This window comes from Episyrphus balteatus, chromosome 1, assembly GCF_945859705.1.
Source record: "Episyrphus balteatus chromosome 1, idEpiBalt1.1, whole genome shotgun sequence".
Lineage (NCBI taxonomy): Eukaryota > Metazoa > Arthropoda > Insecta > Diptera > Syrphidae > Episyrphus > Episyrphus balteatus.
In genome coordinates this window covers 11,226,722-11,242,798 of record NC_079134.1, presented here as the reverse complement: position 1 = coordinate 11,242,798, position 16,077 = coordinate 11,226,722, and the positions used below count along the sequence as shown (strand labels likewise).

At 30.3% G+C, this 16,077-nt stretch overlaps 1 protein-coding gene across 1 annotated transcript; it reads right to left on the bottom strand.

Moving 5' to 3' along the window:
* Positions 1–347: 347 nt before the first annotated feature.
* Positions 348–2,729, bottom strand: LOC129905539 (serine protease Hayan-like). Its single transcript, XM_055981014.1, has 4 exons — positions 2,467–2,729; positions 1,139–1,404; positions 853–1,036; positions 348–795 (listed from the first exon to the last, which is right to left on the bottom strand). The coding sequence occupies exons 2-4, from the start codon at positions 1,319–1,321 to the stop codon at positions 464–466; spliced, it is 699 nt and encodes a 232-aa protein (XP_055836989.1). The 5' UTR covers positions 1,322–1,404; positions 2,467–2,729; the 3' UTR covers positions 348–463.
* Positions 2,730–16,077: the final 13,348 nt, after the last annotated feature.

The following is a 16,077-nucleotide window of genomic DNA, read 5'->3' as shown; positions in this document are numbered from 1 at the left end:
TTTTTTTAATAATTTCTTTGCTAATTGATAAGAAGTTCAATAAGTTTATCTTTATTTTGAGAGTTATTTAAACAGTTAAAACACAAACTTTGAGTTTGTCATTATTGTCAATTAATGAGGATTATTTAATTACATTTATTAAAATATGTAAAAGTACCGAAGTGGGAGAAAAAAATTCCCAGGAGTCTTCAAAAAATAAGAAAATAAAAAAAAAATTGATAAAAGAAAAAAGGTATAGCTATAAAATAATCGTATATTTTGCTGTATGGTAACGCAATTTGAATGAATACAATCCATGACTTCAGTTTTGAAATCCATTTAGATTTAAATTTCAATTTCTAATACAGTTTATTTATTTATAAAGGAACTTTAATAGCATCTCTAAGATTTCTTATTAATAAGTACATTTTTAAATGAAGCATAAATTTTTACTTTTCTCTTTTTTTTTTTGTCTTTTCTTTTTCTACGGTTTTGGTGGGCTTGGCCAAACAATACTCTCAATCCAATCCAAGTAATATGCCACTCTAGTATAAACTGATGGTATTGCAGATCCACAAGAAATTCCATATGAAACAACTCCAACAATTGACAAATGTTTACTATCGCGAACCAATTGAAGTGGACCACCCGAATCTCCCTCACAGGAATCTTTCTTATTATCTCGATCATATGCACAGTATTGTCCATCAATTAGCCCAATGTAAGGATATTCAGCAATATGTGTGGTATTGCAATCGTGTATTGAAAATGTATTCACATTAGTTTGTAATAGATTATTCGATTCTGATGAGGTTTCTATAAGACAAAAAGTTAATGAAAGGATTTATTTTAAATAATTGTAACAACAAATACCATTGACATTTGTAACACCCCATCCAATAACAACTAATGGAACATCCGGATCGATATCCGAGCGATGTGTGTGAAGACATGCAGGATATACAAATGCGGATAATGCAACATCCTGCTTAAGTTCAAGTAGGGCAATATCATTGTGTTCCACGGACTTGTTGTACGACGGGTGAATCTTTATGTCCTGAAAAATTACATCTTGTTTACAATATGATCAAAAATTAATTTGATCCTCGACTTCTAGCATTTCAAAAAGTCGATAACTATACAAATATTTAAGACTTACATTAATCTCCATATCAACAGGTTTATTACGATCTTCTGTGGTAGGATTCCATTCAACCACACCTAATCGAACAAACTTTGGCCTGGATCTAATAACACAATGAGCAGCAGTTAAAACATATCGCTCTGATATCAAAGACCCTCCACATCGAGCTTTAGGATTATCAAAGACCAAGCCTGCCATATGAGGATATTCACCATTTGCCACATTTTTTCCATCAAGGATTGTGTAAATTACTCTTGGTAATTCACTGTATTTTTGACAAGCTGTAAAATGAATACAGTATTATGTAGGTATAATTCGTTGTTACAAGTAGAATTTTTTTTTTTTTGTATATAAAGCCCCAAAAAAGATCAGCTCCTGCTTTAACATCGTAAAAAGGATCCACTACTTCGCATCGTGGGAACATGTGAAATCCTTTGTTAACAGTCTTATAGGTCCATAAAAGTTTGTGTTTAGACCTGAAAAGTCCACCATCAACCAAAAATGTGGATCTTAAAAAATCCCCAGAAATGTTTTTTTGTTCTCTTGTAACTCTTGAACTACTTATCATAATTCGACAAATTTGGTATCGTTGTAAGCATCATGCTTGTCCGCTAGTTATAGGCTATAAAAAATTCTCAAATTGGGCGCCCTCTAGCGGCAAATGTTATGAACTAATGGGATTCCCGTAGCATCGCTTTATGTGAACATGTGAAATCCATCGTCAACAATCTAATAGGTCTATAGCAATATCTTTGCCGGCGGGTAGAATGGGGTTAAGTCATAATTGATAGTTTTCCTGAAAATGTGAAGTTGAGCTAATCGATGAAAGTGCAATTTAGTGACTTAACCCCTTTGTACCCTTCGGCAAAGATATGTCTGTAGACTTCAAAACTCCACCATCAACCAAATGCAAAATCACATTATGGCTGATCTTACAAAAATCCCACAGAAAAGTTTGTTTGTACTCTCATAACTTTTAAATTACTAATCAAAATTTGACAAATTTGGTATCGTTTTAAACATCACGCTTGTCTGCTAGTTATAGGATATACAAAATTCTAAAATTGGGCGCCCCCTTGTGGCAATCGTTATGAACTAATGAAATTTTGATTTTCGGACTTACATTTGTGTCTTACTTAAGTTTTCGTAATAATTTTAATGAGTAAGTTTCAGTTCATTACTTTTATATTCAAAAATCGCTGCACAGTGGTCTCAATTTGTATTACGTTGAAAATTAATTTAATATGATAAAATTTTTCTATATAACGTCGAATTTTGTGTTGTGTTGAAAAATAAAAGATAATAAAATAACTCAATCGATATAGGTTAAATACTTTATATACCTATTATGTATTACAGCTCTTCATCTTCTTAGGACAGTATGATCAAAGAGTTCTGAAAGTTAATATTTCTGCAGGTAGGTTATGATATTGCTCTTTTGACACCATTTTATACAGATGATGTTGCAGGGCTTTTCTATCCTATTTCTTACTCGATAACTTTTTATTTGATGAGTGTTTTTTTGAAAATTTTCCATACATCCAGGTTTTAGTAGTACTGAAACCTTCCTTCGCCATTTGCAAAATATTAGAAATATTAAAGCATTTTTTGCTAGAACCTACAAAGAATTGAAAACAATGTTTTATTTCGAGTCAAAAAAAAAAGGGGAAATATTTGTATTTTGTATAATAGCCCCAATGCTATTAAAAACACATGCGAGTTAAAGATTCATGCATAGTTAGTGTAGTGTTGGAGTAAGTTTAATAAGGCTTTTTTAAATAAAAAAACAATAAGTCCCGATTTCGAAGTATTATATGACGCCCGATCGAATGAAAGTAATACCAAAATGTCTTGACCATCAGGTAAAAAGTTATTGGATTCTTTATGAGTAATCTTTTACTTATAGAACAAAGAGTCAGAATATTACCAATTATGTATTACTCTTCCAAGATAAGTGGTATGCTAATGAAATATTGAATGGACATTTCATAATAATGTAGGTACCATAGAAAAAAAGAAAAAAATAAACCCATCAAAATATTTCGGGTTTTTTTAGTGAGATAGAATACTTTTGAAATGGTTCCATTGCATCACATTGAAATTGTATGCATTTTTTTGGACTGCATAAAAATATTATACCTACATACATTATAATGGGTCAAAAAAATCAAAATTTTTTTTTTTTTTTTTTGTTGGAATCCAAAAAATCGATTGCTAGGCACTTCTAGAATATACTCACCAAATATGAGCTCTTTATACTAATGGGAAGTTCCTCCGCATCGCAATTTTCCAGTTTTACATCAAGCTTTTATTTTTTTATAAATCAACTTTTTAGCAAATTATTTTAAACATTCTTGTAGGAAATTGAATGCTCTACAAAAAAGACCTTAGACACTTTTTTTGTTTATCTAACCGTTTAATAGATATTTGAAGTCCAAAAATCGAGAAAATCTTTAAAAATTCGTTTTTTTGTTCTTAATTTTGTAACAAATTAAAAAATTAAAATAATCAAACGCGAAAAACATATTCTTGTAGAAAACATATTGTTCCACAAAAAAGGTCCAAATAGCTTTTTTTTATTTATCAAACCATATGAAAGATATTCGAGGTCAAAGTTTAAAAAAATTACTTATAAAAACATTTGTTACTTTTCAAAATTTTCTAATTCACTGAAAATTCATTACACTGTGCAAGTTTTTTGAAAATATTTTTTGGGACAGGTGCGCGATTAACTGTTTCGCCCTATTTCGGACCCGAGAAATCGATTGGTGTCATTAGTTTTTCGATTTATCGGTACGACTTCGAACAAAATTTTTTTTGAAAGATTTTCAATTATTTTGAGAATTTTCCACTTTTTACTTGCGATATACAATGGTCGGAAAAAGTATTTTGACAAAATGAACATTTTTCTAACTGATGAAAATAATCTGTAACGGTTAAACATAAAATAAGGAAGTTGACGGTTATTTATTAAGTATATTATGGTGAATCTCATGATGGTCAATGTCAGTCATATAGTTGGTATTATGCTTCGAGGCTGCAATTTTTGTATAGATTTTTTTTTTTTTTAGATTAGGTTAGATTTTATTAAATTTCAAAATTGAGTGTTACATATTTTAGTTTTACAAATCTTAAATGACATGGCATAAGCCGTCTGCCAGATTGACAAATTTAGAGAATATCATAAATAACTATTTATAGGTGCATATAAAGTTAATAAGTTTTAAGTTACAAATTTATTTATTTATATATATATATTTTTTTTTTTATTTTTTTTAATATTAAAATTCTTCTCTTAAAATTTGGGTTCTATAGCGGAGTGCCGATTTGACGTATTTAAAGAGAGTATCCCAGTCGCTTCCATTTAAAATAACTAGAACTTCTTCGACGGTATATATAGCTTTACCAAGGTATAGTTTTCTTATTTCTATAAGCATTGGGCAAACTCCTACAAAGTGAAATATATCCTCTCTGGTGTTCATGTTACATAGGCTGCATTCGATTGGTAGGTCTGGGCGATGGGGTATGTAGTTTATTTGTAGTAGCTCTCCACGTGTTTGGAAAAGTGTAGATATTTTTTCAACTGCCACATTTTCATTGAAGTAACTATTTGTACAAAGATTGTATTCTAGCCTGGAGTAATAGGATCTATACACAGAGGCCCGCGCTTCTTCAATAAATGATTCACGCAAATTTTCATCGAGAATTTGGACTATATCGTATAACTCGGCTTTCATCTCTTCAATGCATGGAGGTCCTAGATGTAGCGGACATTTTGTTCTGCTCGCTAGCTCGATCCACTTTTCAAAAAAGGAAGTTTTCTTATCCATGGCTAGATTCGCTACTATTTTGGGTAGACGGGTATCCTTCATTTTAAGGACTTTGAGAATATGAATAGAATAGAATATATGAGATAAATACTGTATTATCTTCCCATAAACATGGTAAAATTGTCCTTTTCGAGCTCAATGCAAAGGGTACTTTTGCTAACAAAGTTTTTGATGAAAGAATGGCATTTCCAAATTCCGACTTTTTGGAGTCAATCCGCGATAAAGTGAATTCTTCAAAATGCTTCAATTTTTTTTAGTGCATTTTTTTCATTTTTTGTCTATTTGTGGTAAATTTTGAATAGTATAATTATATTTTTGTGTTTGTATATTTGGTAAATTTTAGTTTCCCGCTATAAATTCAGTTCTATACAGATTTTTTAACAGACACACAGAAATTATGACTTGCAACAGAAGATGCACTAATTTCAATGTTAAGTTCCGCCGTTTTGCCCAACTTTTTACAAATCGGGGCCTTAACAAGTCTGACAGTTGTATACGTGCTTGAAACACGTAGAATGCATTACCTTACCTTACCAACGTTGAAAAAGAACGTTTGTCAAAATACTTTTTTCCCTCAAAAATTAGTACTTTTTATACAAAAAATGCAGCCTCGAAGCATAATACCAACTATATGACTGACATTGACCATCATGAGATTCACCATAATATACTTAATAAATAACCGTCAACTTCCTTATTTTATGTTTAACCGTTACAGATTATTCTCATCAGTTAGGAAAATGTTCATTTTGTCAAAATACTTTTTCCGACTGTTGTAGGTACTATATATCAAGTTATGTATTCGTACAAAAAAAAAAAGTTGAGATAACATTTTTCCATAACATTACGATGATAGAGAATGCCAAAAAAGTGGGTCCCGGAAGTCCGTCTGTCTGTCAGTCTGTCAGTCTGTCAGTCTGTCAGTCTGTCAGTCTGTCAGTCTGTCAGTCTGTCAGTCTGTCAGTCTGTCAGTCTGTCAGTCTGTCAGTCTGTCAGTCTGTCAGTCTGTCAGTCTGTCAGTCTGTCAGTCTGTCAGTCTGTCAGTCTGTCAGTCTGTCAGTCTGTCAGTCTGTCAGTCTGTCAGTCTGTCAGTCTGTCAGTCTGTCAGTCTGTCAGTCTGTCAGTCTGTCAGTCTGTCAGTCTGTCAGTCTGTCAGTCTGTCAGTCTGTCAGTCTGTCAGTCTGTCAGTCTGTCAGTCTGTCAGTCTGTCAGTCTGTCAGTCTGTCAGTCTGTCAGTCTGTCAGTCTGTCAGTCTGTCAGTCTGTCAGTCTGTCAGTCTGTCAGTCTGTCAGTCTGTCTGTATAAGGAGCTACAGCCTAAACGGATGGACCGATTAATGTCAAACTTGGTGTGTAGCGTTATTTGGCGACTTTCCAGAGGGGTTTTTGGAATTAATTTTTTTGGACCAAAAATAACGGTACTTGTCATATACCGATTTTAGTAAAGTTGAAATTGCTCAAAAACGGCTCCAACGATTTTGTTTAAAAAATTCAAATGTAAGTTTTAAGACAAGGTCTATCTTCTAATGAAAATTTTTTTTTTTGAAAATCATTATTAACGGTACCTGCCATAGAACCGTTTTTTTTAAATCCGATTATCTCCGAAAGTGCTTATTCTATTTCAACGAAACTTTTTGTGATGAAGAATTTATATAATTTAAGTATAAGCCAAAAGCAAAATTTTGAAAAAAATACTTTTTGGATTTTTGAAAAAATTTTGAAAATTTTTTTTTGAAAAATCCAATTTTCGAAAACGGGACATTAAATTTTTTTGAAATTTTGTGTTTAGATGTTGATCAGTGATTTCTACAAAATGGCATACCAATTTTATTTTAAAACTTTTTTTCCAAGAAATTATTTATAAAAAAATAGTTTTTTAAAAAACGGCTCTAACGATTTTGAAATTTTTTTTTCTAAAAATGTATGTTAGTATATCAGTCAAAACTGCATACTTGTTTTGTAGGGCAATTTGATTTCAGATTTTATATTATTTTTTTAAAAAACGAATTTCCTTTTTTTTTTCTTTCCCATATATTTAGATTTTCCAAATTTCTATATAAAAAGTCTTTAAAATTTAAGCAACTTGAACTCTAAGAGCAAGTACGTGCGACCCCAGTCGTGCAATTTATTTTAGTCATTTTTCAACCAAAAACAATATTTATATTGCTAATTATTCTGCTCAAACGTCATTTTCAAATAAATTGTTCAAAATTGTTTAAAATGTCTTTCTACTGACAGCAAATAACGTTTGAGCAGAATTATTAGCAGTATAAATATTGTTTTTGGTTGAAAAATGACTAAAAACAGTGGGAAACTCTCAAAATAATTGAAAAAACTTTCAAAAAAAATTTTGTTCGGAGCTTATTCGTATCCTTTTATTTAAGAGAAATTAACATGCAGTTTATTAAGAAATCTTAATACAAATTCCAACAGACAGAAATTTTACTTACATCAATAAATCAAACACAAAACAAATACAATTTTTTAATAAAATATACAAAACAAATTCACAAAAAATTACAATTTTTTTTAGTAAAATATACCGAAAATAAAAAAAAAAAACATTTAACATAAAAATTGATCAAAAATACTTGCACCGTATTAGAGAACAAAACTTTTTTTATAATTTATAACCAGCGGACAAGCAAGATGCTTTAAATGATATCTTATTTGTCAAATTATGATAAGTAGTTAAAAAGTTATGAGGAAACATACATAGCCACATGCTTATAAAAACCAAAACATTTTTGCCCAGTAAAACAAGTAATACACAAAAAAATTTACAAGTGTTAAAAACAAAGTACATACCTGTGACTGCTGGTCTAATAACCTCAGAGCTGTTTTCGCTAGACGAGAATGGCCCAACTCGTTTTCCGGGTTTGGGAGTTCTAAAAATTAAAGTTAAAGTATATTAGGTATTTGGAAGAAAGTAAGTAATAAGAATTTATGCATATGTTAAGCAATTCATTACCTATAATATTAATGCATAAAAATAATATGTAAATTTATTTCTCTATAAGGAACAACATCATCAGCTAATAAAATTTTTGTTGTAAACCATGAAGCCAATACAAAAAAAAAAAAAACATAGTTACCTACTTACAGGGTGTCTCGGAATCAGATAAAGGAATTTTTCTTCGATTAATGTGTGATTAACATTGTTTTTCTTAGAATATACCCAAGAATCACCTCTAAAATGCCATTATCATATTCTGAGACACCCTGTATATGAATTTTTTAAGAACTTACTGTGTTGAAATATGTCCTGATTGTATGCTATGATTTGTGGGTAAGTCATTATTTGGACAGCAAATAACTTCATCTGGACCCATAAATGAGCAAATATTGATTGAACTGTATTCGATGGTTTGGTTTTGTAATCCTTTAAAATAAACTCCACATGCTGATAGTAATTTACAAACTCCTGGTTCGCCGGTTTTTGTTTTACAAATCGATCCTGCCTTCAGAACTTTTGGTGAAATATTTTATCATTGAAAAAAAAAAAATATATTTTTAATTTTATTTTATAAGAACTTAAAAACAAATAAATTTTAAGACAAAATGAAAAAAAAAATGTATCGTTACTGAGGCCCTATTTCGGACCCGAGAAATCGATTGGCGTCATTAGTTTTTCGATTTATCGGTACGACTTCGAACAAAATTTTTTTTGAAAGATTTTCAATTATTTTGAGAATTTTCCACTTTTTACTTGCGATATACAATGGTCGGAAAAAGTATTTTGACAAAATGAACATTTTTCTAACTGATGAAAATAATCTGTAACGGTTAAACATAAAATAAGGAAGTTGACGGTTATTTATTAAGTATATTATGGTGAATCTCATGATGGTCAATGTCAGTCATATAGTTGGTATTATGCTTCGAGGCTGCAATTTTTGTATAGATTTTTTTTTTTTTTAGATTAGGTTAGATTTTATTAAATTTCAAAATTGAGTGTTACATATTTTAGTTTTACAAATCTTAAATGACATGGCATAAGCCGTCTGCCAGATTGACAAATTTAGAGAATATCATAAATAACTATTTATAGGTGCATATAAAGTTAATAAGTTTTAAGTTACAAATTTATTTATTTATATATGTATATTTTTTTTTTTATTTTTTTTAATATTAAAATTCTTCTCTTAAAATTTGGGTTCTATAGCGGAGTGCCGATTTGACGTATTTAAAGAGAGTATCCCAGTCGCTTCCATTTAAAATAACTAGAACTTCTTCGACGGTATATATAGCTTTACCAAGGTATAGTTTTCTTATTTCTATAAGCATTGGGCAAACTCCTACAAAGTGAAATATATCCTCTCTGGTGTTCATGTTACATAGGCTGCATTCGATTGGTAGGTCTGGGCGATGGGGTATGTAGTTTATTTGTAGTAGCTCTCCACGTGTTTGGAAAAGTGTAGATATTTTTTCAACTGCCACATTTTCATTGAAGTAACTATTTGTACAAAGATTGTATTCTAGCCTGGAGTAATAGGATCTATACACAGAGGCCCGCGCTTCTTCAATAAATGATTCACGCAAATTTTCATCGAGAATTTGGACTATATCGTATAACTCGGCTTTCATCTCTTCAATGCATGGAGGTCCTAGATGTAGCGGACATTTTGTTCTGCTCGCTAGCTCGATCCACTTTTCAAAAAAGGAAGTTTTCTTATCCATGGCTAGATTCGCTACTATTTTGGGTAGACGGGTATCCTTCATTTTAAGGACTTTGAGAATATGAATAGAATAGAATATATGAGATAAATACTGTATTATCTTCCCATAAACATGGTAAAATTGTCCTTTTCGAGCTCAATGCAAAGGGTACTTTTGCTAACAAAGTTTTTGATGAAAGAATGGCATTTCCAAATTCCGACTTTTTGGAGTCAATCCGCGATAAAGTGAATTCTTCAAAATGCTTCAATTTTTTTTAGTGCATTTTTTTCATTTTTTGTCTATTTGTGGTAAATTTTGAATAGTATAATTATATTTTTGTGTTTGTATATTTGGTAAATTTTAGTTTCCCGCTATAAATTCAGTTCTATACAGATTTTTTAACAGACACACAGAAATTATGACTTGCAACAGAAGATGCACTAATTTCAATGTTAAGTTCCGCCGTTTTGCCCAACTTTTTACAAATCGGGGCCTTAACAAGTCTGACAGTTGTATACGTGCTTGAAACACGTAGAATGCATTACCTTACCTTACCAACGTTGAAAAAGAACGTTTGTCAAAATACTTTTTTCCCTCAAAAATTAGTACTTTTTATACAAAAAATGCAGCCTCGAAGCATAATACCAACTATATGACTGACATTGACCATCATGAGATTCACCATAATATACTTAATAAATAACCGTCAACTTCCTTATTTTATGTTTAACCGTTACAGATTATTCTCATCAGTTAGGAAAATGTTCATTTTGTCAAAATACTTTTTCCGACTGTTGTAGGTACTATATATCAAGTTATGTATTCGTACAAAAAAAAAAAGTTGAGATAACATTTTTCCATAACATTACGATGATAGAGAATGCCAAAAAAGTGGGTCCCGGAAGTCCGTCTGTCTGTCAGTCTGTCAGTCTGTCAGTCTGTCAGTCTGTCAGTCTGTCAGTCTGTCAGTCTGTCAGTCTGTCAGTCTGTCAGTCTGTCAGTCTGTCAGTCTGTCAGTCTGTCAGTCTGTCAGTCTGTCAGTCTGTCAGTCTGTCAGTCTGTCAGTCTGTCAGTCTGTCAGTCTGTCAGTCTGTCAGTCTGTCAGTCTGTCAGTCTGTCAGTCTGTCAGTCTGTCAGTCTGTCAGTCTGTCAGTCTGTCAGTCTGTCAGTCTGTCAGTCTGTCAGTCTGTCAGTCTGTCAGTCTGTCAGTCTGTCAGTCTGTCAGTCTGTCAGTCTGTCAGTCTGTCAGTCTGTCAGTCTGTCAGTCTGTCAGTCTGTCAGTCTGTCAGTCTGTCAGTCTGTCAGTCTGTCAGTCTGTCAGTCTGTCAGTCTGTCAGTCTGTCAGTCTGTCAGTCTGTCAGTCTGTCAGTCTGTCAGTCTGTCAGTCTGTCAGTCTGTCAGTCTGTCAGTCTGTCAGTCTGTCAGTCTGTCAGTCTGTCAGTCTGTCAGTCTGTCAGTCTGTCTGTATAAGGAGCTACAGCCTAAACGGATGGACCGATTAATGTCAAACTTGGTGTGTAGCGTTATTTGGCGACTTTCCAGAGGGGTTTTTGGAATTAATTTTTTTGGACCAAAAATAACGGTACTTGTCATATACCGATTTTAGTAAAGTTGAAATTGCTCAAAAACGGCTCCAACGATTTTGTTTAAAAAATTCAAATGTAAGTTTTAAGACAAGGTCTATCTTCTAATGAAAATTTTTTTTTTTGAAAATCATTATTAACGGTACCTGCCATAGAACCGTTTTTTTTAAATCCGATTATCTCCGAAAGTGCTTATTCTATTTCAACGAAACTTTTTGTGATGAAGAATTTATATAATTTAAGTATAAGCCAAAAGCAAAATTTTGAAAAAAATACTTTTTGGATTTTTGAAAAAATTTTGAAAATTTTTTTTTGAAAAATCCAATTTTCGAAAACGGGACATTAAATTTTTTTGAAATTTTGTGTTTAGATGTTGATCAGTGATTTCTACAAAATGGCATACCAATTTTATTTTAAAACTTTTTTTCCAAGAAATTATTTATAAAAAAATAGTTTTTTAAAAAACGGCTCTAACGATTTTGAAATTTTTTTTTCTAAAAATGTATGTTAGTATATCAGTCAAAACTGCATACTTGTTTTGTAGGGCAATTTGATTTCAGATTTTATATTATTTTTTTAAAAAACGAATTTCCTTTTTTTTTTCTTTCCCATATATTTAGATTTTCCAAATTTCTATATAAAAAGTCTTTAAAATTTAAGCAACTTGAACTCTAAGAGCAAGTACGTGCGACCCCAGTCGTGCAATTTATTTTAGTCATTTTTCAACCAAAAACAATATTTATATTGCTAATTATTCTGCTCAAACGTCATTTTCAAATAAATTGTTCAAAATTGTTTAAAATGTCTTTCTACTGACAGCAAATAACGTTTGAGCAGAATTATTAGCAGTATAAATATTGTTTTTGGTTGAAAAATGACTAAAAACAGTGGGAAACTCTCAAAATAATTGAAAAAACTTTCAAAAAAAATTTTGTTCGGAGCTTATTCGTATCCTTTTATTTAAGAGAAATTAACATGCAGTTTATTAAGAAATCTTAATACAAATTCCAACAGACAGAAATTTTACTTACATCAATAAATCAAACACAAAACAAATACAATTTTTTAATAAAATATACAAAACAAATTCACAAAAAATTACAATTTTTTTTAGTAAAATATACCGAAAATAAAAAAAAAAAACATTTAACATAAAAATTGATCAAAAATACTTGCACCGTATTAGAGAACAAAACTTTTTTTTATAATTTATAACCAGCGGACAAGCAAGATGCTTTAAATGATATCTTATTTGTCAAATTATGATAAGTAGTTAAAAAGTTATGAGGAAACATACATAGCCACATGCTTATAAAAACCAAAACATTTTTGCTCAGTAAAACAAGTAATACACAAAAAAATTTACAAGTGTTAAAAACAAAGTACATACCTGTGACTGCTGGTCTAATAACCTCAGAGCTGTTTTCGCTAGACGAGAATGGCCCAACTCGTTTTCCGGGTTTGGGAGTTCTAAAAATTAAAGTTAAAGTATATTAGGTATTTGGAAGAAAGTAAGTAATAAGAATTTATGCATATGTTAAGCAATTCATTACCTATAATATTAATGCATAAAAATAATATGTAAATTTATTTCTCTATAAGGAACAACATCATCAGCTAATAAAATTTTTGTTGTAAACCATGAAGCCAATACAAAAAAAAAAAAAACATAGTTACCTACTTACAGGGTGTCTCGGAATCAGATAAAGGAATTTTTCTTCGATTAATGTGTGATTAACATTGTTTTTCTTAGAATATACCCAAGAATCACCTCTAAAATGCCATTATCATATTCTGAGACACCCTGTATATGAATTTTTTAAGAACTTACTGTGTTGAAATATGTCCTGATTGTATGCTATGATTTGTGGGTAAGTCATTATTTGGACAGCAAATAACTTCATCTGGACCCATAAATGAGCAAATATTGATTGAACTGTATTCGATGGTTTGGTTTTGTAATCCTTTAAAATAAACTCCACATGCTGATAGTAATTTACAAACTCCTGGTTCGCCGGTTTTTGTTTTACAAATCGATCCTGCCTTCAGAACTTTTGGTGAAATATTTTATCATTGAAAAAAAAAAAATATATTTTTAATTTTATTTTATAAGAACTTAAAAACAAATAAATTTTAAGACAAAATGAAAAAAAAAATGTATCGAATCGTTTTCAAAAAATTGACTATTCAAAAATAAATTTTTATTTTGAAAAATTTCAAAATACGTAGTTTTAATAAAATATTATAAGCCTTCAAGACAATACACATACCTGGCACTGCTGGTCGCTCATAAGGTCCCTCAGTAACGAGCACATTTAAAGGTCTGAAAACAAATGTTAAAAGCTAGTTTATTAAAACTCTTTGGATTAAAATGAACAACTGGGTCAATAACAAAGTGGAAGACAGAGGGTTGCCAGATGTCTTCAAACAAAAAATATAAAAATTATGACTAATTTTAAGTAAGTTGTATTTGTTGTATTTTCGACGCTGGTCTCCAACTGTAATATTTATTAATACTTATAGTAGATATACTCACCCTGGTAATAATTCTTCTGTTGTTTTGAGTGGACAGCAAATAACTTCATCTGGACCCATAAATGAGCAAATATTGATTGAACTGTATTCGATGGTTTGGTTTTGTAATCCTTCAAAATAAACTCCACACGCTGATAGTAGTTTACAAACTCCTGGTTGGTCGGTTTTTGTTTTACAAATCGATCCTGATTTTAAAATTTTGTCTGAAATATTTTAGTTTGAATTTTATTAGCAATAGAGTTTCATAGGGAACACATATGTGAATATTTAAAATGCAGGACTGTTTTACAAATACTTGCTCTTTTGGTAAACGTTGAATATTAAAGCTTTTTATTGAAAAAAACTATATTTTTAATTTAATTTTTAATTTAATTATTAAGTAATTTTTATAAGTAAAAAATATTATAAAACTTTTTTTTCTAACTGTCAAAAACATCTATTTACACGGGTTTGAATTACAAAAACAATGTATGCCATTTAATTTCTTACATAAAAAAGAAATTTTAGAAAAAACGCAATCGAAAACTGTTTAAAATGTGTTTAAAATTGTATACAAAAAAAAAATATTTTTTCGAAAAAAAAAAAAAAACCAAATTGCAAGAAAATTCATCGATCCGTTTTTAAAATAAAATGTATGATTGTTTCGTTTTCGAAAATTTAATTGTTTCAAATTTTTTTTTTGATTTATATAAAAATTATATAAATTCTTTTGTTAAAAAAAAACTATTTTCATTTAAAGTTTGTTATTGAAGGGAATTTTTTTACTGAAGGTTGAGTTACACTAAAGCAAAGATAATGAAAAACGAAATTGAGTGTCTAATATTATAGATATGAATTTTTGAATAAATTTTTATTTTTCGGATTTTCTGAAAGCTTGTACAAAATCGCAAACTTATACAACTTATAGGAAATATTGGATTTCTAAAATGATATGTCCCGAATAACGCGCAACAATATTTTTTGACCGCTTCCAGTCGTTTTTTAATCAATATTTTGTTTTTTACTGATCAAAAATTATATGTTTTTTAAATAATATTTGTATTTATCTTAACATACAACCTATTTTCTTATGACGTTATATCACGTACAATGATCGACTGTAAACCGACTTTACAAACAACCAATAAATTTTTACACGAAACAAATAATTTGTGCCTCATAGAGCAAGTATAAAAAGTACTGATAACAATAATAAAATTCACAAGTTTTAAGAACAGTACATACTTGGTCTTCCAATTTCAGTATTGTTTTCGCTTGGTATTGGTATTGTACCAGTAAACGGTGGTCGTGGCATTCTCGGAGGTCTAAAAATAAAAATAAAAAAAATTTAATCAGAGTAGGTATAGATGAGATTTTTTTTTTGTGAACTTACTCTGTTGGAATAGGTCCTAGCACGTGATGATCTGTGGGTAAGTCATTATTTGGACAGCAAACAACTTCATCTTTACCAATAAATGAGCAAATAAAAATAGAACTGTATTCGATGGTTTCCTTTTGTAATCCTTCCAAATAAACTCCACATGCTGATAGTAATTTACAAACTCCTGGTTCACCGCTTTTTGTTTGACAAATCGATCCTGCCTTCAGAATTTTTGCTAAAAATTCATCGACCCGTTTTCAAAAATTTGATTGTTCAAAAATAATTTATGAATAATTTAAAAAAAAGTCAAAAATTATGTTGTTTGTTTTTTCTACAGCTTCTCATATAAATACATCCGAAGTCGAAAAAACAATCTGACGCCACATTTCGTATATAAAAATTCATTTTGAACTACTTATATCTCAATGTATTTTCAATATATTTTCGACTTCGATTTGAATTTAGAATATAACAATCTATCAGAAAGGTACATTTTGATTCACCGAAAAAATTAATTCTCATATTATTGAACATTGAAATTTTTCTATTTCGTGGGCTATAGGTCTTGCTTGTATTTTCTAAAGCTTAAATTTCGTACCAGTCGACGTTTCGGGTATGGCATTGTAAAATACAAGCAAGACCTATAGCCCACGAAATAGTAAAATTTACTTTACTTTCAAAAAGGTCACGAAATAAGGAGTAATTATTGAATTTTTTCATTATATCATATTTTCTCATATGTATTTACTTAAAAACATAGTTGGCAACCATATAGCGACAAATTTTTCAATTTTTATGAAATTTGACAAGCAAATATAACAAAGTTATAAGCGCTCAAGGCAATACACACCTGGCACTAATGGTATCACAATAAGTTCCTCAGTAGGTCCCTCAGTTACTACTTCTGCCCCTTTAAAAGTTCTAAAAATAAAAGTCGAGGTATAAACGCGAAATAAATAGAGCTCTTATAAATTAAATATGAACAGCT

Coding starts and splice junctions, on each gene's coding strand:
- LOC129905539 (XM_055981014.1), bottom strand. CDS start 1,321: ATGGCAGGCTTGGTCTTTGATAATCCTAAAGCTCGATGTGGAGGGTCT. Junction 1,037..1,138: donor CTGTTGATATGGAGATTAAT/GTAAGTCTTAAA, acceptor GTAATTTTTCAG/GACATAAAGATTCACCCGTC. Junction 796..852: donor GGGTGTTACAAATGTCAATG/GTATTTGTTGTT, acceptor TTTGTCTTATAG/AAACCTCATCAGAATCGAAT.